This window comes from Eretmochelys imbricata, chromosome 1 (assembly GCF_965152235.1).
Source record: "Eretmochelys imbricata isolate rEreImb1 chromosome 1, rEreImb1.hap1, whole genome shotgun sequence".
Taxonomy (NCBI): Eukaryota; Metazoa; Chordata; order Testudines; family Cheloniidae; genus Eretmochelys; species Eretmochelys imbricata.
In genome coordinates this window covers 165380411-165405611 of record NC_135572.1, presented here as the reverse complement: position 1 = coordinate 165405611, position 25201 = coordinate 165380411, and the positions used below count along the sequence as shown (strand labels likewise).

Genomic DNA, 25201 nt, shown 5'->3' with positions numbered 1-25201 from the left:
GTACAAATTACACTCACTTCCACTACTGTATTCAGTGAGATTAACACTGCAAATAAGTTTCTATTCTTCTTTTTGTTTGACAAATTACTGTATGTATGTGAAATTACGCAAGAATAAACCTAATTTTTTTTAACAATGAATTGTGTATGTTGTCAAATGTGTAGAAAAGCTTGAATCAATGAAATTTTTTTAAAGACTTACACGATAGTATTTGTATTTCCTTGCATATTACTATTTTTTTTACTAAGGTTTGCAACATACAGCACACTTCATTCAAGGCTTTCTTATCTATAAATAAAGTGTCCCAGCACCTCTGGGAAATAGGTATTTTGTCCCCATTTTACAGATGTGGAAATTGACAGGTTTCAAGTTCAATCCACGCAAACAGTGGAAATGCTAATAGGATCCCTATTCCTCACCCTCTGTTTACTCCTAAATTACACTTCAGTGTAGGGTTGGGACCCCAGTTAGCACTTTAACTCAGCTGCAGGATTTAGTGTGCTGCTGTACTCTCTGATTTTATTTTCTTTTTCTTGGGGGCCTTACTTTGTCCTAATAGGTAGACATGGCTGGTTCTGGATTTCTCAGAGGCACTCACTGCAGAGAAAAAGGGAGCTCCCTCAGCCTACAGCTGAGTGTGTGTGGAATTGATAGGTCTAGGTAAAGAACTCCTGCAACTCAAGAAGTGCAGCAGTTTCAGCAGGGTGTCCTGCTTCTGACTCACTTCTCTCCTTCTACCCGCTCCAAACCATTTAATTTCCACTTGTGCTTTTATTTAAATAGGAGAAAAGGAGAGTGGCTTGTACAATGGGTTGTAGTAGGAATTAGCACATCTGCAACAAACTCAGAATAGTATTGCCAGTTTCATGTCTTCTCTGAGGAGCACCAGTCAGGCGCACCCAATAGATACCTTAAATAGGTGATCTCACAACTGAGGTAAGTATATTTAAAATCTGTTTCCAAAACCATTTAAGGTTACTTACATAAAAAAAGTCATGGATTTTTGGAGGGTAAACCTACTATTTAAAAAAAACTGAAATCTGAGGAGAATTAGTAGCCAAATAAACCTTAAGTCCAAAGAAATGCATATTACAATGCAGCCTTACGATTAGCCATTTGCTTTTAATTTATCTTGATTTTGAATATTTTAAGGGATACTTTAAGTGGGAAGTCTCAGTAAATGTATCAACAGATTTTTAAACAATTGTACATTCAGTAGTTTAACAGGCAACCTGTATAACAAACAATGTATGATAAACTTAAGTGGATGAGTTTTGGCTGAAACACCTATCAAGTATATAATTTTATGTACTTGGCTGTTGTGAGAACTCATTGATAACGGGTCATTGTTTAACATTCCATCAGCTTCATAACAAAATGTCTGTTTTCAACTAATGGCTGTTTAAGCATTACACTGTTCCTGTTTTTGAAAACAGACTGACTCATGGAACAGCAAATGTAATCTGGTGGCATTTATAGAGCATTCATCCTTGTAGTGCCCTGTATGAACACTGTTCCTGGATTAAAAGACAGCAGCAATAACTAATGTAGTGCAACTCAATAGTTTGACCAATTGGTCAACTTTTCCAGAAAACGTTCTCCATTGCCTTCAGAGTTACATAGCTAGATTCAGGCCAAGCCCATTTTCCAAACCAAGAGTTACAGGGTGGCTAAATAGCGCTCTGTAATTGATGCTCTTTACAACCTAACTTTGGAGAGGTTACTGCAGCTAATGCTGCATTTCAGAGTTAATCACCTTACTCTAAACAAACACTACAGCATATTGAAGGAGAAATATTTTATTGTTTCCATATAATAGATTGATGGGTTTCACCCTGAAAAACAGTTGGATAAGATGTTACACAGTATCTCTCATGATTTTGGTCAGTTTCTGAATCTTGGATTTTGTTGACATGTCAGCATACTTATCCCCAATGCTGACAATCATTCCACCCAGGATTGATGGATCAGTCTAGGAAGAAGAAAAAGTTACACACATCTATTAAATGAAAATCCATTGGCCAAATATTCAACTGACAATCTTTTCTACGCAGTAAAGAAAAAGTTGTCTAATTAATAGGAATCTTGTTCTTGCAGTTACTATGATGGAAGTTTAGTAGTTATTAAAAATGCCACTGCATTTAATCAAAAGCAGAGTTTAATATGTGTATCAAATTTTACTAAACCAAGAGATTGTAAAATGCGTAAAAAATATTTAGAATAGATCTTTCAACGAAGTCTGTACCTCAGATCTGCCTGTTGGTTACAGAAATTGCTTCACTTTATGCAATTTATTCACAAGTCATTAGTCCTTACCTTGGTCTCCAATTTCAAGACTTCTCCTTTAGCCAAGAAGCCACTCAAAGCTGTTTTTAATTCAGCAAGGCTAGCCTGATCCAAGGGCTGGGGCAGGGGAATAAAAAAAAAAAAAATCAAACTACAGAAAATAAAGGGTTGTATTTAAATATCCAATGTCCAAAATACCTGAATTTTCTATTCCCAAGCTTAATACACAAGCTGGAGGAGGGACTAAAGGAAAAAAGAGCACTGAGCGACACTTTTGGGTAATAAACAGTGAACGTGAGAAAGCATAAAAAGTAGCATTTGTTTGGTGTGCCTTGGACCAGTTAGTTTTAGTTCTACTTAATTACATGAATAGATGTTTCTGATCAACAAGACAGCTGTGTTTCGGTTACACAGGGAAGGTTTATTTTCTGCTGCAAACATGTACTAAAGATTGAAGATAGGAAAGGTGGTTAAATTACTGAACTGGGACTCTACTCGCTGGATTGCAATTCTCAGCTTTGCCACAGGGCTCCTGTATGACCTTGGGCAGTCACCTCAGTTCCTCAGCTACAAAATGGAGAGGATACTTTCCTATCTCACAGGGCTATAGAAAGGATACAGTCAGGAATGTTTGTAAGGCATTCAGCTACTCTGGAGATGGGGACCAGACTGGAATCAGAGCAGATTTTCTCTGGAATCAGAGAACAGCAACAGTTGTAGATTCTAGCTGTGCTGCTGGTAAGTTATTGAAAAAAACAAATTGTGACATCAGTGTCTTTAAAAGCCATAAAAGAGCAGGAATGGGCACAAGAGCGGTCATTTTAGCCACAGAAACTTAGTGCATAGACGAGAACTTGTGCACCCCAACACACATGCAAGCCTTTTCATGTGTCCAGTAAGTCATTAACTAGGCTGTTCTTTCAGCACACAACAATGCTAGTGTCTGAAGCTGTGGATGTTGAGAGCGCCGTGTGCTTTGTAAACAAGAAATGGAAGCATTGAATATATTTAGCCTGACTAGGAAGCTAATTACAGCCAAGTCCTAGGTTTTCAGAGACTTACTAGGAAAAGTCATTGGCTGGCAACCTAGGAGGAATCAAAACTCTGACAGGACTGGAAGTATTTAGTTACTGCCCACCAGACAAGCTAGTGACTAAGTAAAAATGCAAGATCCACTGGCTCTCCAACCTGAGGCTCAAAACTTGAGCAGCCTCCCACTTCCATTTCCCGCAGACCAAGAGCAAAAGGAGCAGGTTTTCCGACCATTTCTGAGAAATTCCTCCTGTGGTTTTCCTCAACCATTTGTCGCTCACAGTTAATTATGTAAGCGCTGGGAAACAACTGAAGTCAGTTAAGGAAATAAATGCACAACAGTTTTGTTTTCTGGTCAATGGTTGCTGGGGATCTGAAAGCCTGTGTACAAGTAACTTCCATTCAGGTATTGTGGTGAACAGGCAGTGCTCTTCATTTCTCAAGCATAGCCAAGCTCAACCTCTTCAGGCTGCTTAGAGCAATTAAGCAAAAAAAATTGCAGCAACCACCAATTAAGCCCAATCCTGCAGTTCTTATGTTTCTAACTTACATTAGCAGTGGTGATTGAGCAGAGCACTTCTCCACGGTATGCACTCATGATCTTTCCAAAAGCAGAAATTACATCTGGAGCCTGTTGCAAACGACCATTTTCAGCAAGCAATTCTGGAAAAAGAGACGTTGCAATGTTTAAACCAAGTTAACTATGAAAAATATATCCAATACAAACTGAGTTAAGAATGCAAAAGAGCAAACCACAACAAATACCAAAATGCTTCAATAGTTTCATTTTACATAGACACTTAAGAAATTAAGACAAAGTAAGTAAGTTTGGTCATGAAAAATTAATATTTCCTAGTGTAATGCTCAGACTATAGTTATATCAATGACTACTTACTCATGAAATTGATGGTGATCGGAGACAATTTCTCTTTTACTAAAACATCACTTATGGTTTTTTGTTTAATTACACTCTTTATATGAGGATTCACGACAACACTAGACAATTTGGGGTCGTTCAAAAGTGTCTAAAAAAGATAAAACATAGGTAACATGATCACCAGTAGAAAACCTTGTGCACCCATTTTTACACACATCCTTGGAAAATGCACAGGTTTACATTAACTAAATGAAGAGGAACATGGAAAGTTTCAAAGCAGAGTAGAAACTTCTACAAACTTCTAATAAAAAGCTTCTTATAAATCTTTCCTGACTTACTGAGCTGGATATAGAAGGAGAAAATCCCTCGCGCCCAAAGCATAGAAGAGTATGATGAAAAATCCCAGGGCAAGTCTAAACTACAGAATTACTGCAATATAATTATGGTGCTCAGAGGTGTGAATAATCCACACCTCTGAGCAACGTAATTATACTGACTTAGGTGCTCATGTAGACAGCACTATGTCAGCAGGAGAGCTTTTTCCCAACATAGCTACCGGCTCTTGCAGAGGTGGATTAATTATACCAGTGGGAGAGCTCTCTTTCGTCAGCGGAGAGCGTCTTCATTAAATCACTACAGTGGTACAGCTGCAGTGTAGACCTGCCCCCAGGAACTAAAAAGCTAGCAAGTGAAGATAACCAGAATATGCAAATGTGAAAGTGACAAGATTGAAAAAAGCCTCCAAAGACTACATCTACACTGGAGACTATGTTGTGCTCTAGCTGTTTTGTATGGACATTCCTGGTACAAGCTAAAAAGGTATTTAGTTTGCATTAACATAATCCTCTTTCAAACAGGACTCTTCACATTTTCTATTAAGGCAAGGGCCAGTGTTGAGAACTAGACCAGAAAAGCAACAGCATGTGTTTAATACTAATCATATATTCTATATAAAAATGTGATGTTTTTAAATTTGCAATGTTTAGGATTCGTTAAATACGGAGAAATCCCTTCTCTATCATTGAAAAGGGGGGGAAACAGTATAAGAAAAGCCATTTCCACAACACTTAATTTATAGCTTATTTTTAAATTGTTTAGAGAAGTAACTGTATAAGACCTACTTACCGATATTCGACTAAGCTCCTTTTCTACCTGGTCCAGTTTCTTCTGCTTAGAAGCAGCAGAGTAGAGAGCAGTTGCATAGCGACCTTCCAGTCCATAAACCTGGATTGGAGGCTTGAAAAACAGAAGAGTCAAATTAGTGACTCCTAAGGCTTGACAGTTACTAACTCAGAGCAGGTTTAACATCAGGAGATGCACAACTTTCCTCTTGAAAAACAACCTACCCTTAAAGGTTTTGACCTACCACAAATACCAAAAAAAAAAGTGAAAAATGAGAGCTTTTAGAAGCCCACTGTTACCTAGTTGCATTTTTTTGCGTATTCATGGGATAGGTGATCTGAACGGCTTAGCTCCCTGTGCTTTTTGGATGACATTAAACAAAATACCATGGAGGGCTGCACTCTCTCTGGGGTTAGGCCCCCTGGCTCCACTGCCGCCTGGAACCGTACCTCTGAACCTTCTTTCTCCGTGAGCCCCCTCAGGGAGTCCACTCACACTGGACCACGAGGCCTCCACACCCAGAGGGAGCAATGCCACCCCACAGTGACTCTCAGCCATCGTAAAACAGAAGGGTTTATTGTACATCTGAACACAGCACAGGGCCCTCAAGCCTAGAAAGTCTCAGCACTGTGCAACCAGGTGGCTCAGGCTGCTCTCTGCCCCCAGTCCAGAAGTGACCTCCTTCCAGCCAACCACCCTATATCACCTTCCCCACAGCCTCTCATCCGTCCTCTTTCTTCGGTCCCAAGCAAACAGACCACCTGGACTCTCTCTCTTCCGTCCTTTGTTCCCACTGGCCAGAACCGGCTACCTTTCTGCCCAATTTTAGTGGAAGGGTCAACTAAACTCCCAACAAAGTCAACAGGAGTTTGACTGGGTCCGACAACAGATAGTGTGTGACAGCTGCTAATTATGTCACTGCACTAAACCAGGATTTTCAAGAGAGACTAGCAATTTTGGGTGCCCATCTTGAAAGACCTTGAAGGGGCTTGATTTTCAGAAAGTAGTGAACAACACCTACTATCAGAGTTCAGACCTGTTAACGTGTGTTAAGCTAGTCACACAAAAATCACTGGTCACTTAAAAAAATCTTGACTCCTGTAGATAGGAACGGTCCATCAAGCCCACTATCCTGTCCTCTGACAGTGGCCAATGGCAGGTGCCCCAAAGGGAATGAACAGACAGGTTATCATCAAGTGATTCATGCCCTGTCACCCAATCCCAGTTTCTGGCAAACAGAGGCTAGGGACACCATTCCTGCCTAACCTGGCTAATAGCCATTGATGGACCTATCTTCTAGCTCCCTTTTGAACCCCGTTATAGTACTGGCCTTCACAATACCCTCCGTCAAGGAGTTCCAGAGGTTGACAGTGTGTTGCGTGAAAAAATACTTCCTTGTGTTTATTTTAAACCTGCTACCTCTTAACTTCATTTGGTGGCCTCTTGTTCTTGTGTTATGAGAAGCAGTAAATAACACTTCCTTATTACTTTCTCTATACCACTCGTGATTTTATAGACTTCTATCATATCCCTCTTTAGTCGCCTCTTTTCCAAGCTGAAAAGTCCCAGTCGTATTAATCTCTCCTCATACAGAAGCCGTTGTATACCGCTAATCATCTTTGTTGCCCTTTTCTGAACCTTTACCAATTCCAATAAATCTTTTTTGAGATCGGGCGACCACATCTGCACGCAGTATTCAAGGTGTGGGCGTAGGCAATATGATATTTTCTGTCTTATTATCTATCCCTTTCTTGATGCTTCCCAACATTCTGCCCGCATTTTTGACTGCTGCTGCACATTGAGTGGATGATTTCAGAGAACTATCCACAATGACTCCAAGATCTCTTTCTTGAGTGGTGACAGCTAATTTAGACCCCATCACTCTATATGTATAGTTAGGATTATGTTTTCCAATGTGCATTACTTTGCATTTATCAACATTAAATTTCATCTGCCATTTTGTTGCCCAGTCACCCAGTTTTGTGAGATCCTTTTGTAGCTCTTCGAAGTCTGCCTGGGACTTAACTATCTTGAGTAGTTTTGTATATCTGCAAATTTTGCCAATGTTCTTTTTCCAGAACATTTATGAATATGTTAAATAGGACTGGGCCCAGTACAGATCCCTGGAGAACACCACTATTTACCTCTCTCCATTCTGAGAGCTGACCATTTATTCCTACCCTGTGTCTCCTATCTTTTAACCAGTTACCAATCCATGAGAGAACTTTCCCTCTTATCCCATGACTGCTTATTTTGCTTAAGAGCCTTTGGTGAGGGACCTTGTCAAAGGCTTTCTGAAAATCCAAATACACTATATCTACTGGATCTCCTTTGTCCGCATGCTTGTAATAAACTATTAAAAATAATAAAATAAAATATTTAACTCCCTTTTCTCAATAGCTCTTTGGGATGCCTTTGGTTTGATCATTAAGTTTAACTTCCTATTGAGCTTCTCATATTTAAAACAATATGAATTAGTTACAGTGTTAAAAAGGTTGTCTTGTTGTCACTCAAATCACTTTAAGCAGGAAGCCCTGGTAAAAAGCTTTTACCACCTTTAAAAGGAATTCCTGCTTTGATAGAAGAGACTTATTTCTACTACTGCTGCTACACTGGAAGCTACAGAGATGCAGCGAACCTGTACTGGACATACCCCATAGGACTAAGGGGGCACACTGAGAAAAAGGATCTGTTGTCATACCCCATGCCAAAGGCTAGGGCAGGTGAAATTCATGCAAACTAACTGTACAGGTAACCAACAAAAATGAAAAGCTAAGAACTGGCAAACACTTCAGGCATTCTCCCACACATCAGCACTACAAGAGGAACTGAAACAAAAATAACCAGCTTGAAAAGAACACATTTGCATCATTAAGTAACCAACAGACATTCCAATTAAATAAAATTACTATCCATTATGCAAACAAGTAATCAAGGGGCTTAAACCTGTTTCAGAAGAGATGCCTCAATTAACTGCAGCTTGTGGTTTTTCAGGTAAATGAGGCAGAGACACTCTTGGGACGCTCATTCTGTGCACAGACACAGCCAAACCAGCACACGCTGAACCAACAATACCACACTTGTGCCTCCTGGGAAGCTAAGTTAAGGGGACTGCATAGTTGAAGACGTTATTACACCTGCCTAGGAACAGTAAAGCCTGGGCATAACAGTAGAGGACAAATAGCCAACATAAGCCCGCTGAAATTGCCCCGGGAAACTCCCTGCGCGACAAGAAAAGGAGTACTTGTGGCACCTTAGAGACTAACCAATTTATTTGAGCATGAGCTTTCGTGAGCTACGGCTCACTTCATCGGATGCATACCGTGGAAACTGCAGAAGACATTATATACACAGAGACCATGAAACAATACCTCCTCCCACTCCACTCTCCTGCTGGTAATAGCTTATCTAAAGTGATCATCAAGTTGGGCCATTTCCAGCACAAATCCAGGTTTTCTCACCCTCCGCCCCCCCAAACACAAACTCACTCTCCTGCTGGTAATAGCCCATCCAAAGTGACCACTCTCTTTAAAATGTGTATGATAATCAAGGTGGGCCATTTCCAGCACAAATCCAGGTTTTCTCACCCCCCACCCCCCTCCAAAAACCACACACACAAACTCACTCTCCTGCTGGTAATCGCTTATCCTTGCAACAAAGCCCGTTGCCAACTGTGCCCACATATCTATTCAGGGGACACCATCAAAGGGCCTAATCACATCAGCCACACTATCAGAGGCTCATTCACCTGCACATCCACCAATGTGATATATGCCGTCATGTGCCAGCAATGCCCCTCTGCCATGTACATTGGTCAAACTGGACAGTCTCTACGTAAAAGAATAAATGGACACAAATCAGATGTCAAGAATTATAACATTCATAAACCAGTCAGAGAACACTTCAATCTCTCTGGTCACGCAATCACAGACATGAAGGTCGCTATCTTACAACAAATAAACTTCAAATCCAGACTCCAGCGAGAAACTGCTGAATTGGAATTCATTTGCAAATTGGATACTATTAATTTAGGCTTAAATAGAGACTGGGAGTGGCTAAGTCATTATGCAAGGTAGCCTATTTCCCCTTGTTTTTTTCTAACCCCCCCCCGACGTTCTGGTTAAACTTGGATTTATGCTGGAAATGGCCCACCTTGATTATCATGCACATTGTAGGGAGAGTGTTCGCTTTGGATGAGCTATTACCAGCAGGAGAGTGAGTTTGTGTGTGTGGTTTTTGGAGAGGGGTGGGGGGGGTGAGAAAACCTGGATTTGTGCTGAAAATGGCCCACCTTGATTATCATACACATTGTGAAGAGAGTTGTCACTTTGGATGGGCTATTACCAGCAGGAGAGTGAGTTTGTGTGTGTGGGGGTGGAGGGTGAGAAAACCTGGATTTGTGCTGGAAATGGCCCACCTTGATTATCATACACATTTTAAAGAGAGTGGTCACTTTGGATGGGCTATTACCAGCAGGAGAGTGAGTTTGTGTGGGGGGGGGGGGCGGAGGGTGAGAAAACCTGGATTTGTGCTGGAAATGGCCCAACTTGATGATCACTTTAGATAAGCTATTACCAGCAGGAGAGTGGGGTGGGAGGAGGTATTGTTTCATGGTCTCTGTGTATATAATGTCTTCTGCAGTTTCCACAGTATGCATCTGATGAAGTGAGCTGTAGCTCAGGAAAGCTCATGCTCAAATAAATTGGTTAGTCTCTAAGGTGCCACAAGTACTCCTTTTCTTTTTGCGAATACAGACTAACGCGGCTGCTACTCTGATCCCTGGGTGACCAAACCCTTGTCGGCGACCCTACCTTTACCAGCTGGGATGCGGGCCTGGCCAGGGAGGTGCTGAAGAAGCGCAGCTAGAAGAAAAGAGGGCGGGGGGGTGGGGGGTTAACGTGTAATTTTCCGCAGTAAGGAAGTGAGCCGGGAGGAAAAACACCCGCGAGCCGGAGCCGGGGCGGGGCCTGGGGCGCTCAGAGCAGGGGGCGTCTCACCATCGCTTGGGCCACGGGCTCGCCGGGCGACCCCCCCCGAGCCGCTTTTCGGGCCCGAGCGAGCCTCGCGGTCACAAGCCGGCCCCGCTCGGCCCGGCCCGGCGCCCCAGCAAGGAAAGAACCCAGGAGTCCGGGACCCCCCGCCCCCCACCAGGGGCTCCCCGGGCCCGGCTCGCGGGGGGAGAGGAGGGAGGCGGGCAGCGGCCGCCAGGCCCGGCCGAGGAGCCCATAGACCCCGGGGCGGTGAGGCCCGGCCCCTTCCCGCTCGGGTCCCCGCGAGCCCGGCGCTGCTGTCGGTCACCTTCCCCGAGAGCCCCGCGGCCGCCGCCATCGTCTCCTGCTGCTGTAGGTCAAACCTCGCTCGCCGGCGGCTAGGACGCATGCGCAGTACTACACCGACACCCCTCCCCCGCCGCGGGGCACGCTGGGAAAGCGAGTCCTGGGGCCCCGCCCGCTCCTGGGGATTGTAGTTTGTCAGCGGGCGCTGCCGCCACCGCACTGGGGTTGGGAGGTGGAGGAGGCGGAAGGGACGAGACGGGACGGGACGGGACGTGACGTAAAGCGGTGGGCGGAAACAGCCTCAGCCCTGGGCACCATGAGTCCGGACCCCCGGGAACATGAGTTGGACCCGGAACCCCGGGACGTTCTCACCCCGCCAGCGTGGTGTACAAACGGCTCCTCGACGGAATGTTCTGCTTGGGTTGTACTGAGCGTGCGCCCATCGACTGAGCATGCTCCGTGGCAGCAGTTGAAGCCCCAGCCCTCGCCCTGCCCTTACTCGGACTCAGCTTCCGCTGCCAGGCCTTTACAGCAGGGGGCGGGAGCTGAGCCCTGCGGGGAGAACAGAAGAGCGGCCATCCGGGGTCAGACCGAAGGCCCACCCAGCCCAGTATCCTGTCTTCCGACAGTGGCCAAGGCCAGGGGCCCCAGAGGGCATGAACAGAACCATAATCATCAAGTGATCCATCCCCCGTCGCCCATTCCCAGCTTCTGGCACACAGAGGCTAGGGACACCATCCCTGCCTGTCCTGGCCAATAGGCATGGATGGACCTGTCCTCCATGAACTTATCTAGTTCTTTTTTTGACCGCTGTTATGGTCTTGGCCCTCACAACCTCCTCTGGCAAGGAGTTCCACCGGTTGGCTGTTTGCTGTGTAAAGAAATACTTCCTTTTGTTTGTTTTAAACCTGCTGCTTATTAATTTCATTTGGTGACCCCTAGTTCTTGTGTTATGAGAAGTAGTAAACAACACTTCCTTATCTACACCATGTTCTCTACACCAGTCATGATTTTATGGACCTCAGTCATGTCTCCCCTTAGCCGTCTCTTTTCCAAGCTGAAAAGTCCCAGGCTTATTAATCTCTCCTCATACGGAAGCCATTCCATACCGCAAATCATTTTTGTTGCCGTTTTCTGAACCTTTTCCAATTCCAATATATCTTTTCTGAGATGGGGTGACCACATCTGCACACAGTATTCAGGATGTGGGCGTACCATGGATTTATACAGAGGCAACCTGATATTTTCTGTCTTATTATCTATCCCTTTCTTAATTGTCCATCCTCATTGTCTACCATCTCTGACAGAAGCATGGAACCTACACATCTCTGCACTATTGTCATGAGCATTGCAAGTCAGGATGTGCCATCCTGCAGTATTAGCTGAGCCTCAAGAATAGACATGGGGGAGATGATTCCATGCTGAACAGATTGCTGTGGGACATAGCTACAACCAGTTCAACCTATTGGTGACATTTATGGAGCAGTTGCAGATGGTGGAGTACTGGTTCTGGGCCCGAGAAACAAGTTTCAAGTGGTGGGATCACATTGTTTGTAATGAGCAGTGCCTGCAGAACTTTTGGATGCTCAAGGCCACATTCCTGGATCTGTGTGCTGACAGTGGAGAAGTGAATATAGATTACGCTGCGGAAACTAGCAACACCAGATTGCTACCGGTCAGTCAGAGGTCTCTCAACTAAATACAAGTTGGACTGGATTTCTTTATTATAAGTAAACACATATTGTAAGAGACCATTCCACGTGTTCAGTGGCCTGTTACACCTCTCCAGTCAGAAGAGAACAAAGCAGTGTTAGTGGGTTACAGAATGTTGTATTTTACAACTTTCTTAAGTTACCATAGCAATATTTGTGAGTTGATGATTGCGATAGCCCCAATGGCAGAGGTCCCCAAATTGTGGGGCGTGCCCCCCCCCCCCGGGAGCATGGAGGACCATCCGAGGTGGTGGGGGGCTGTGCAGCAGAACTGGGCCAGCCGGGGGGGGGGAGGGGGAGAGGGGAGTGCCACCCAGCCCCTCCCTGCCCCCAGCTCTGCTCCAGTCTGGCCCCCAGTCGTGTCCCTGGCTCCCAGCCCCGGGTGCACCCCACCCTGTCCCCAGCCTTGGCTGCTGGCCGCAGCTCCGTTCCTGGCCTGTGGGCAAGGCTGGGAGTGGAGCTGCACTTGGCCGCAGGCCCAGCTTCAGGCCCCCACCACAGCCCAGCTTCAGCTCTGCTCCCGCTCCCAGCTGCGGCCCTGGCCCCCTTACCCCTCTCTGCATTCTCCAATCCCCAGAGCCAAGGCCCCACTCCCAGCCCTGGCTCAGGGTGGCTGAGGGCAGACGGGTAAGGGGAGCGTGACCCTCAAAAGTTTGGGGACCGCTGCCCAAAGGTGTGAGGACACAGTCTGATAGGCTGCAAGAAAGATGTTTTCAACTCACTTATAACTCTGTGATGTTGTGTGTCTTTACGTGTGCAGAGTGCAGGACTATCAGTATCCCCAGAAACATCCAGAAGTAGGGTGTTGCAGTTATTAACTATGCTTTTTTTTTCTGTATTTGCATAGACAGTTTTTGTTGTGGGCAATCCATCTGGCAGGTCACGATAGCTGAGCCAATCAGGTCTCAAGGGGGGAAATGTTATAAATAAATCATCGTAATACAGCCATGTCACATTAGTGGCTCTTTTTCCATGCAGGAGCAAGCACATGTCTGCTGCGAGGTCTGCATTTGGTGCTAAGACTGAAGAATTTTGAAAAGAAGGAGGAGCTGATGTTGCTATCAACAATTGAAGAAGCCAGATGTGTACAGTATATATTATGTCCACATTTTACAGACATAGGCCTTTTCCTCGCTGCTAAAAAAGTGTGATTTTTTTATCACCTTGCAGTAACAAAGGTGTTTGAGCTATTCTGAAGTAACAACACAATGAGGACATGGCACTTGAGTTTTAGCGGTGAGGGAAAAGGCTCAAGAAAATGTCTCAAAAATAAGATCAGAGAGCAATGCACTGATATGCATGCGCCATGGTACAGAAGTGTAATTTTTGTGTTGAAACCTTGTGTACAATGACAAAAGGGGGAAGACTGTATAAAGCACAAAGGTAGATTTTCTGCCTATTAGCTTGTTTTCAAAGGGAATTCATAAGTATTTCAAATACTATTTATAATGCTTTACCCCAGTTTCAATGTTTTCTTTGCTAGTAAACTGTATGACCTTCTCTGCAATGGAAAGGGAACAATAACAAAAATACTCAGACTTTCATTCAGGGTTTTACATACAATAACCCTGAAATTCAACTCTGTAGAATGCTTTCTAAAAAGTCCTGAAAACACAGAAACGTGGGCTTGGTCCTCTGTGCTCCAAAAAGTTGTTTTTTTATCCAGTGTTATGTAATAGGTATTGTGATAAATAGGCAGCTTGTCATACAGTTAAAGTGTCACTTATGCTTTTCTGAGCTATAAACATCATGGACATAAGTTACTTTAGTTTTACTATGAGATAACATAGGGTTGGTGAACCCATACAAGAGTGCACTGTTGACCTTGCTTACTTACCTTGTGGTAAACACCTGAAGTGTCTCCACTTACCATTCTCCAGTGAGATAACTATCCTGCATGACCACTTCTCCTTCAGCATTTATAATGAATCTATGATTTGAAAATATCTGATAATTGCTTAAGTGCAACACTTGATGTCATCATCATGTTTCCATCTTCTCTGATTAGCAGAGGGACACTTTTCCATGCTGCAAAAGGAAGAAAGGTTGTCATTGTGCACACTATGTAAAAAGCCCTACAGCTCTTTGAACAGTATCATTACTGTCCACGGGGTGGCTATCAAGAAGTAGTCAAAACGAGAACTGTGCTGACCTCAAGATACTATTAGCCAGGTATGATAAAAGACATTGCAGATTAGGTATGTAAATTAATTAAACGAAATCCTGAACTATGTAGTTTAAATCGAAATACAAATTTGAAATTTACAATGCAAAGAATGATATTTATACATTTGGTGTGAAAATGTAAATTCTGTTCCCTTGCAATAATCTTTTCATACATGAATGTTAATGTCATCATATTATTCTGTCCAAACTAGGTTAAATGATGTCTGCATTGCCAAAAAGTGAGAAAGGAATTAAATCTGGATATCACCTTGAAAAGCATAAAGGTGAATTTTGGATTCTGAGACATCTACAACAATCTTCTGAAATTTCTTTTACATCCTTTCCATTGTCAATGCATTAGGAATGTTCTTAGCGCACACTGCATATACATGATATAAAGTCTTATCCACTTCCTTAAAAAGCAGTAAGAAATCTTTTAAAGAGAGAGTCAAAGATCATTATTTATTGTAGTGGGGTGGCTGCTCCACTCCAGGAGAGCAGGGGTTAAAAGCAGTCCTTGGAGAGGGCTGTGGCTGGGACCCAACTAGAAAAGGCGTTAAGAGCAGCTAGAGCTGAGGCCATACCCTGTCAGGCCACAGCTTGCCCTGATCTGAGGGCTAAAAGGAGGAGCTGGGTCAGGCTTACTCCAGCCTTGGCCTGAGAAGGACCTAGTTGCCTGGGAGAGACAGGAAGCAGAACAGTGCTGGGGAAGGGTAGGCAGAGCTGGGGAGCTCTGGGCTGGCAAGTCACCAGGCTGAGGCCTTGCTGAAAGCCAAAGGAGGTACTGGGGCTGCAGGGAGACAGCTGAGCCAAGAAAGGCAGCAGGTCCAATGATGAGTGGCCATTACAGACTGTAGTTTTCCCCAGAGAAAGGGGACTATATGATGACTGGCAGTAGCCACTGAGACAAGGTGGGTATAGGGGACTGGGGTTCCCTTGGGAGGGGAGACCCAGAGTGTGGGGGTACTGCTGTGGGCAGAACCCCAGGTAAAGGGCACCGGGGTCCAGGAATAACATGGGGGCCTGAGGCAGGAGAGATGCCAGCCAGCAGGGGGTGCTTCAAGTGCTGGAATTGAGCTAATTCCTGGATGACCACCGGGAGACACCGCAGTGGTGAGTCTGCGACCTGTTATGTTTAGCATATCCATTTTTATTATTGCTATACCATGAAGCCTTGAATTTGTAACAACGAGTTCAATGCGTATGCATGGCACAACAGTGCAGCAATGACCTCTATTGCTCCTTGCACTGGCATGGCATATTTCTGCAGGTTTATTCTTGTATCATTTTTCCTACCCCTATTCCTGTATTTCTTTTTTGTTTTGTTTTTTAATGGAAATTAGATTCTGATTGTGTGGTTGTGGAAACCACATTACAGTATTTACTCTGCTTACTACATATGGGCTTATTGAAAAAAATTAATAAGTGAGATCCAAAGTATGACTGTAACTGGTACCTTTGCATATAGGTCAGTCAGCCCTGGGAATTGGTGGGAATGGATTTAATAGAGCCATTATCAACAACAAAGAAGGGATACCAGTATATACTGACAGCCACAGATTATTTTACAAGATGGGTGGAAGCATTTCCCCTCTGAAATAAGTCAGCATATGAGGTGGGAAAGAAAATGTGCAAAGCTATTATTCGATTTGAATGTCCACAGTGGATACTGTCAGATTGCGGTTCTGAATTCAATAATAAAGTAAAAACTTATTTTTGAGGTGATTTTTTTTATTATTTCTTCAACCACACTATCAAGTAACAAATAGTTGAGGGTGAATATTAGCTTCATTGCCCTTGTGGAGTTTTGGGTTTTTTTAATATAAATTGTTGCTGATGTTTTCTGAACACCCATTCTACTTTTTACAAACCCTGTGGTTGGTCACCCCATCAGGGTTGCTATAAACATTTTTTTGGTGTCTTCTTACTCACCCCCCAAAAAAACCCCAACATATTATTCCAGGTAATAATACTAAAATATGGGATAGTAAACCACAGTAATTACAGCTAAAATCAATGGCAAATTGAGGAAGGAACATACATATAGACCTGTCCAAAGGCAAGTTTATGGTATAATTTATTTTCTTTCAGTTGACCTGGATATTTGCAAAAAAAAAAAAATTGGATTAGAATGTAGTTTCACCAGACCATTCACAAACCAATAGATTTGATGGATTGGTTTGTGGTTTCATCCAAAGGTAACTTTAGGGTGGGAAATTACAGTAGTAAAGGCAAGTAGAATGCATCATGCCAGAAGCTGCAAATTGGTTCTAAATCTTCGAAGTCAACTACATTGCAAGTCTTTTTACCATATCATATGTAAAATGAAAAATAATCATATCAATGCACTGTGATGGTCTCCTCCTTATGCCTTTTTGATTCCATATAATCTGTATCAGTCAAGACATTGTTTACTTTTTTTCCTCACAAACTAATCAATCACCATTTGTTACAGAGCATTGCAGAAGTTGGCTGATAACACTGGAAGTAATTGGTATGAATTTCTTGATGACATTTTGTTTTTTTGTGATCTAAACCAAACATGACAACAAAAAGTCACCCTTTTGACTACTGTATGCCTTGGAAGTAAAATTTCTAGACCAAGTCTCAGAAAATTACACAGTAATTGTAGTTAAATACCATCAGCTTTTATGTAAAGAATCAAAGAATAACATATTCTCTTCATAAACCCCTTCTCCATTTGTTTACAAAGCCACCAATTTTCAAGGAACTCGCTGAACAATACTACAAAGAGTACAGCATAAATTTGAAATCTAGAAAGGATGCTGACATTGCACTGGCTCCTAGTAATATTTCTAAAGCACAAGAAATACACCAAATGCAGTATGCTAGAAGAAAGTTATAAATATGGGAACATAACATTTGAGGTTGGGGACTGTATTATGTTACTGAATGCGAGAAAGAGAACAAGAAAGGAAGGTCCGCTGCAACCTACCTATCATGGACCATACAAAATTACCATTTTTGTAGGTAAGAGTTAAACTGGAAACCATCCAGGGAAACTTTTAGAATCTGTGTATAGTATATTCCACTTAAAATCCTTTAAAGAGCCACCAACATTAGGGGTGCTGAAAACAGATCAGAGGAAAACATGGAAATGGAGACTGCTGTGGATGACATTGAAAAAAGTCCCCTCAGAAGAGATTGGAAAAATGGGTAGTGATGTACCTCACAAGCCTCTTGACAGCAGAATGATCAACATGGAGGTTACGGACACGGAAGAAGAGGTGTGTGTAGGGGAAGAAGTTGCAAGCAATGATTCAAGTGGTGTTGATAACCTGCTTATGGAAGATGGGGAAGACAAACTATGGTTTCGCAAAGGTAAATTGCTTACTACACTTTTTTATTTTATTTTTTTTTTAAAATAATCATTTACATTTATGAAATACGTTAAAAAATTTAATGTGAAAATGGCAGCATTCACTATGGTAAAACAGAAAAATGAAACTGTATTATCGTGCATGTAATATGTATTTTTTTTCTAGTAAAACTTGTACAGACCCACAAGGTTACACTGAGACTGGAGGCCAAGGTGAGAAAAATCAATTTGTATGACTTTTCATTTCATGGCCTGAAGCCAAGAAGCTGGCTGGGTGACTAGGTAAATTTAACTAGCAGTAAACTTGGGTGGTGACTGGATTGATTCATCAAATATTTTTGAAATTTTTAATGATTCTTTCATCTTTTGTAGGTTGTTGATACATATTTTTGTTATGTGATCGAGAAAGCAAGTGGAATGGTAGGCCACTTATTGTGATGCTACATGGAAATATCAATAATTAAACCATCAAATGAATATGTGGTAAAACATATTTAAGTCCAGATAGCCTAGAAGTGTGAATATAAACCTCTCATTGAAGCATTTTGCTGTAGTTACTGCTGCCAAATATACTCAAAAGTATTTTGGAGTGTATATACCTGAGATACAATCCTTCTCATGTTGAAGGCCACCTTAGTTTTGCTACTCAGTTCAGTGAGGCCATGACTTCAACAGTGGTTTGGACACTGGTTAGTCAGCTTTCAAAGTAAGTCAGAGCACATGGGGGTCTTAAAAATAAAAGGGTTTTAATCCATCTTATGTAACTTATTTGTAACGGTACCGATCTCTTCCATGTATGTATCTATGAACTACATCACGTTCTTCATGTGTCACAAGGATTGATCCATTAAAAACTTGCTTGTATGTCAGCAGGCATGAGCCATCTTTTTGGTAGTTTCCACTAGCCTTCTGTCAGGCGGAGCAACACAAATGCCACTGAAGGTAAATGTTAACAAGTTTTCATGCCCAACATGGGCAAAGCACATTTTCATTAAGTCAGTTAAACACTTTCTTAAGAAACAGTAAATACAATGCTATGTTGGGGAATGAGTAATAGTAAACGTACTGAAATTGGGGAAATGCAGTATAATCTACATTGCATTGTTTGCTTCATTGCAAGTATAACTGCATTTTTAATTCTTCTTCCAATGAACACAGAGTGGAATTATGCAGCATGATATATTATTGCTTCATTTCAACGCATCAAATCAGTGGGTTATTGTGGTAAGATGTTTTCCATTGTTATGCTTTGGGATTGTCTACACTAAATGTAGTACTACATAACCGGATTCAAACACAACTATGTAGCAGTGATATAATTTCCTGTACTGTGGGCTTTCAATAAGTTTAACACATACAAATGGAATGTCAATGGAAGTCTTGAAATTCTGAGGGCTGCAGTTTAAAAAATTAAAATACTAGTGTGAATGTTATGTTGGTAATGTAAATTTAAAGAATATAGTCTAGTGTTTTAACCAAGAAATTCACACTGATTTTTCTCTTGTGTTAGTGAGACATTACAAATGAGAATATCTGCATGCAACATTTTGAAAAATCATTATAAAATTATCATATTACCAATAACGTGTATTTATACTTACAGATAACATTAATGGAAACAAAAGAATTGTTGTTTGACCCCTTGTGTGATGCGACAACATAGGAAAGAACCTTCCTGAGGAATTGGTGGTGATCTTGTTTGTATTTTTTAGATACATTTATTGAAAATACTGTTAGTGTGAAACTACATGTAAACTATGAAAATAAGTAAGAATGCTGAGAATAATATCTTCCTGATAGCTACAAAGAAAAATGGAAACAGAAGGTACTTGTACTCACTGTGCTTAATAATAGACATTGAGGGAACTTGTGCAATTTGAGCATGGCTAACTACTTCATTGAACGTGGGCACAAAACACTAGTATTTAGCATGAGTGAGAAGGTGGTGTTAGTAACATGGGCCATACCATGTCAAGATATATAAGACTGATACAATAATATGAAACCCAGTGTTTATATATGAGCATTAAATCATTACAACCATTCATTAAATAGAAAAAGGATTAGTTCCGCTGAAGTGAGCTGTAGTTCAGGAAAGCTTATGCTCAAATAAATTTGTTAGTCTCTAAGGTGCCACAAGTACTCCTTTTTCTTTAAACATCTACAGTCGCTGTAAGAAAAAGTGAAACCCACTTATACAGTCAGCTACTGTACTCCCTACAAATTTCAAATCGCTCATCTACCAAGTAACTGGAAAATCCACAATGGAACTCTGGAAAACATTGTGGAACACAAGAGACAAACTGATGGGCACAACTATGTGTGGACCACTCATCCTAAAGGTATTCAATAACAAATCTTCATTATTATTTGTTAATGATGTGTAATTATGATGGGTTTTCTAATTAGAAGTTATTAGTTTGCAGAAATGTATTTACAGCATAAAGACCTCAGTACTGTAGAAACCACATGAGGTTCTAACTAGCTTTAGAAGAAAAATAGCAATTATTTTAATAGGTAATAACTTTGTTACATATACCTAGTGAGCCCGTAGAATATGGGAAGATAACAGGAAGAGTGGAATAATGTTATATCACAGACAGTTATCTTAATACACCTACAGTGGGGTATATCACAGGTTTGGCTCTGCAGTGATGACTCTGTATGAATAATTTCTTTAAGTACTGAAAAATGTGGAGGGGGGGGTAAATAGCTGATATTGATAGAGCAGTGAAATCTAAGTGGATGTCTTTATATCCACCAGCAATAAACTAAGAGTTTGAGAAACATAGATTAGGGTACTGATATAATTTAAAATGACACCCCCCCCCCCAAAAAAAAAGAAATATTTGTAAACCAGTTAATTGAAATTGACTTTAAATAGAAATCTTGAGTTTATTCATTAGAGTTTTGGTCCTAACATAATTTTAGTACTGTACATTGTATTGACTTTTCAGAGAATATGGAGTACTGCAACTTTGTCACTTGCAAAAAAGAAAATGAAGGCTGCATGATGGTAAGAAACTAAAAATTTTGAGGAAAAAAACACCATATGTTGGAGCAGATAAGTAAGCAGAATGACTTATAGTACAAGAACAAAAGTCATGGCCTGAGATCTAGCCAGTTACATATAGACCCAACATAATAACCTGCCTTAGGATCAGGATTCTTGTAGTAATTCCACAGTAGTGAATATTTCCACCGCTGCTGATAGCCATATCTTGGCTAATTATATTGTTCAAGGAATATTTTTAAATTATATTTTAGCATTATTCTGTGATTTCATTTTCTCATCTATTACTTATCAGAAATCCAGTGTGACTCTTGTAAGAGGTGAGCACATCCCTCCTGCCTTCCAGAGGGAACCAATGAGGAGAACCGATTAAGAGAGGAAAAAAATACAGCTGCAAAAAGTGTGCATAGGTCAGATGTTTACAAAAAATGTAATTTGTTTTGTGAAGAGAAATATTTTGGCTTTCCTGGAATAACACAACTGGAATATAAATGCGTAATAGAGAAGTTTAATTTCACTAAAGAAAAGTGTTAAGTGTATTTATAAACATGCTTAGATGCTTTTTTTTTTTAAAAAATGTTGAAATGAAAAATAAGCAATTCTTGTGTACATACCTTGTTATAATAAAGCTTTTAAATTTTGAAAAATACCTCTTTGCCTACACTTACAGTGGCGATTTTGTCATACTCTGGTCCAGGGGTAGCTAATTGTGATGGACCATTGATACCCTCTTCGAATTTGCTATCCTTGGACCAGAGGATGACAAGAGTGAGAGGCAGAAAACTGTGTACTCAGCAATTCTGGATCTTGGTGTATGGAGATTGGAAAAAATAAGGGACTTTCCGTGTAATAAAGGAACTGCTGGCAACCCTACCTATAATTCTCAGCATGCAGGAGCTGGGGCTGTCAGAGCCCTCCAGCAGGACTGAGGTCCCGCAGGACCTGCTTCCATAGTAGTGGGAGTGGGTAAAATCTACTTTGTTGTGTGGGGGGGGTTGGGTGTGCGCCCCCCCCCCAAAAAAAAAACAAACAAAAAACCCCAGCCTGTGGTAACTTGCAGGAAAACAAATAGAATTTCAGCAATGGAAAGCAAGCTTTCCACCTTTTATTTTTTAAAAAAATAAATAAATGTTTTAATACTTTAAGCAAGGGATAGAAAGAGATTTGATGTCTATTATAACAGTGTTTATTTTAAAAAAAACTTTAAACATGGTTTAAGCAAAATTTGTTTTTTTAGTGGTAAAATTGTGTCTGAATTCTGTTCATATATATATTAAACAACCTTTTGTGTGTGGGTTTTTTTTTTTTTTTTTTTTAGTAGTGTGGGGGGGGAAATCTAAGGTTTTCGTTAATGGGAGTAGGCTAAAAATGCAAGAAACAATGCAGGTGGGAGTGGGTACTGCAGGTGGGACAGGAGAAGAATTAAAAAATGATCCCATGCAAGGCTCTATTGTAACTCAAATGCCAAATATGGCAAGACATGTGAGCGAAGGTAGCAGTGCTTGATAGATTAGCCGCTCATGCATGCTGTTGAAAATGATTATCCTCAGAAGAGTTCTGTGTAATCTCAAAAGCTTCTCTCTCGCCAGCAGAAGTTGGTCCAGAAAAAGATATTACCTCACCCACCTTCTCTCTCTAATATCCTCAGATATAAAGAGTTGTAGGGCTGAGAGTTATTGAAAGCAAATGAATCTCCTCTCTCTCTCTCATTCGCTCTCTCTAACTTTATGTGCCCTTCATTTTGTGTCTATGCCCAACATTTCATCCCACATTTGGGCATGTGCAGGTAGAGCAGTTAAGGAGAAGAAAGCTGCCCCTAATGCAGGGATCATTTAACTAACCAGTATAAAATACGCACAAACACTGGCGTTCATGAATCATCACCATGTGGTGAGAGGACTGGGTGATGTTTGACCTGGCATACAATGTCATTTATCTACCACAAGTGACCTGTCCCTATGAACCACCTCCATGGGCTGTGACAAGGGAGGCATGCATCGCCTCAGTCAGACTCACAAATTGGGAAGCCCTACCCCAGTAGGAAAGGACCATGAGCAATCAAACATCAGCCCCACTTACATGTCCTGGCTAAAGGATAGCGCCTCAGTTTCATTGCTGCATGGGGCTGTTGAAACCATGTGTCCTTAAATGGATCAGTGAATCAAAGTCTACCCTCCTCAGACGTTCTTGTTAAACCCTGGATTTGTGCTGAAAATGACCCACCTTGATTATCATACACATTGTAAGGAGAGTGGTCACTTTAGATAAGCTATTACCAGCAGGAGAGTGGGGTGGGTGGAGGTATTTTTTCATGCTTTGTGTGTATATAAAAAGATCTTCTACACTTTCCACGGTATGCATCCGATGAAGTGAGCTGTAGCTCACGAAAGCTTATGCTCAAATAAATTGGTTAGTCTCTAAGGTGCCACAAGTACTCCTTTTCTTTTTGCGAATACAGACTAACACGGCTGTTACTCTGAAAGTCTACTTGTATTGATTTTAGCACATAATATTGTGAAAACGCTATTGAAATCTAATGAGCTAGGCTAAACTGTCTTCTGGGGAAAACAGAACACGCTTGTGGGTAAAGCACAGGATAGGGATTCAGGAAGCACAGCTTTCAGTTCTCTCTGCCACAGCCTCCCCATGTGATCTCTGGTGAGTCACTAAGGTCTTAACTTGAGAGATGTTGCACACCCCAGATGTCACCTCTGAGGACAGGAACAGGCTTTTAATCTCTCCGATTCGTCCTTTCCTGTAATATGGGGCTAAAAATGATTCCCTGCTTCACAGGGCTGTTGTGAGATTTCATTTATTCACTCTTATGGTGTGTTATAAGATGGAAAGAGCTATAGAAATGCAGAATATCATTATTAACGTAAAAAAACTGTAGTCCATGGGACTCTAGGGCAGACTTGCTAACACTAGATGTTGCTGTTGTTACAAATTGAGCCAAACTAGAAAAAGAGCATTAACAAAATTCTCTTTCAGACCCAGCCTTGATGAAAAACCTGCGATAATGCCTGGACAATAATACCACGAAGCAGTGATGCTTTATTCCTTTAGGCAGAATTCTGCCTGTTACGTACATACAACATCCCTTGCTGTTACTGGGAGAGGTACAGGTGTAGCTCAGGCTTAATGTCTGAGGAAAATAATTTTCTAAAGCAAACATGAGGAGGGGGGTGTCAGCAAATCTATCGCACAGTGCTGCCATCTGTTGTGTTTTTATCATGAATCTTGAGATATGTAGTGTTTTAGTTAAAGCCCTAGCTCCTGGTAGACCAGGGATTACTGGAGAATCTCAGCTTTCACTGGTTTTAAAACAGCATGTTCCTAGCTTTTACGGTATCAGAAAAAAACTAAAAATGAGACATATGGGCACCCCAAAGTTCAGAAACCATCAGGCAAATTAAAAACAACCCCTCCATTAATTATTTTTAAACAGCACTCCACTCATCTAGATACAATTATACAGTCAGGGCCTTACTCAATTTCCCCCTGCCTCTTTATGTGAAGTTTTTCAGGCAGCAGCAGGGGAGAGAAAACATTTTAAAAATGATGTTGTAAAATGTGATGGTAAAACCACAAAAATTGACTGATGAATTCAAGGGCAAGTTTAGAACCTGACTTTATTTTTATTTTTTACAACTGACTAGATTTCAAACTGACAGTATCTCTTCATCACCAGAATATTCCACTGCAAACTTTCCCAGGGATGTTTGCAGGAAGCCTGCACACTTTTCTTGCCTCAATCTTGCTGTTTTGCAGGTGAGCAGCCATGGTTTTATTCTAATTTAATTTATTAACTGCTAAAATTTTATTATAGAAGTGTTATTGAGTACTTATAATACTCCAGTTTATGTATATGTTACTGTAGAACTTTGTTGTAAAGGGAAAAATAATTAACAAAATATAGCCGGATGTTTATAACTTTCTCAACAAAAATATCAAGACTGTAGTTCATTTAAGTTAACGTTTTAAAGCTTGTTAGACTCATTTAAAGGTAAGCCACAATGAAATATCTGGTTTTGTAAATTTGTTGTATGTGAAATGGTAAGTGTGAGCAATCATCTACAAAATCTGATGCACTATAAATGCAGGTAATTACATGCAATAATTTGGTAATTTGAATATTTTAGAAGTTGTGCATGAAAAAATAACTATAAAAACAACTGGTCTTGTATGAATAACAGCAATAAATACTGCTAGAGATGCCTGCAGGCAATGTGAAATGGTGGCTGAATTTATTACTTTGAACATTGATACCGGAGACCTGAATCTAGTGGGTGAAGCACTGGACTGGCACTCAGGCGAGCTGGGTTCTGTTTCTGGCTTTGCCACTGGCCCACTAGGTGACCTTGGGCGTGTCACTTC

General features: G+C 41.3%; 1 protein-coding gene across 2 annotated transcripts; it reads right to left on the bottom strand.

Annotated features, from left to right (window-relative positions):
• Positions 1–1783: 1783 nt before the first annotated feature.
• ATP5PO (ATP synthase peripheral stalk subunit OSCP) lies at positions 1784–10747 on the bottom strand. Of its 2 annotated transcripts, none has more exons than XM_077818903.1 (7): positions 10616–10747; positions 10129–10179; positions 5321–5431; positions 4214–4343; positions 3869–3981; positions 2317–2403; positions 1784–1972 (listed from the first exon to the last, which is right to left on the bottom strand). In XM_077818903.1, exons 1-7 carry the CDS (start codon positions 10694–10696, stop codon positions 1859–1861), a joined length of 687 nt encoding a protein of 228 aa, XP_077675029.1. In that variant the 5' UTR covers positions 10697–10747; the 3' UTR covers positions 1784–1858. The 2 variants fall into 2 exon arrangements, with proteins under 2 accessions (XP_077675029.1, XP_077675038.1); XM_077818912.1 differs by lacking the exon at positions 10616–10747 and adding an exon at positions 9066–9147.
• Between the last annotated feature and the right edge of the window lie 14454 nt (positions 10748–25201).

Coding starts and splice junctions, on each gene's coding strand:
- ATP5PO (XM_077818903.1), bottom strand. CDS start 10,696: ATGCGTCCTAGCCGCCGGCGAGCGAGGTTTGACCTACAGCAGCAGGAG. Junction 10,180..10,615: donor CCGCGGGGCTCTCGGGGAAG/GTGACCGACAGC, acceptor CTTTTCTTCTAG/CTGCGCTTCTTCAGCACCTC. Junction 4,344..5,320: donor AGGAGCTTAGTCGAATATCG/GTAAGTAGGTCT, acceptor TATCTTTTTTAG/ACACTTTTGAACGACCCCAA.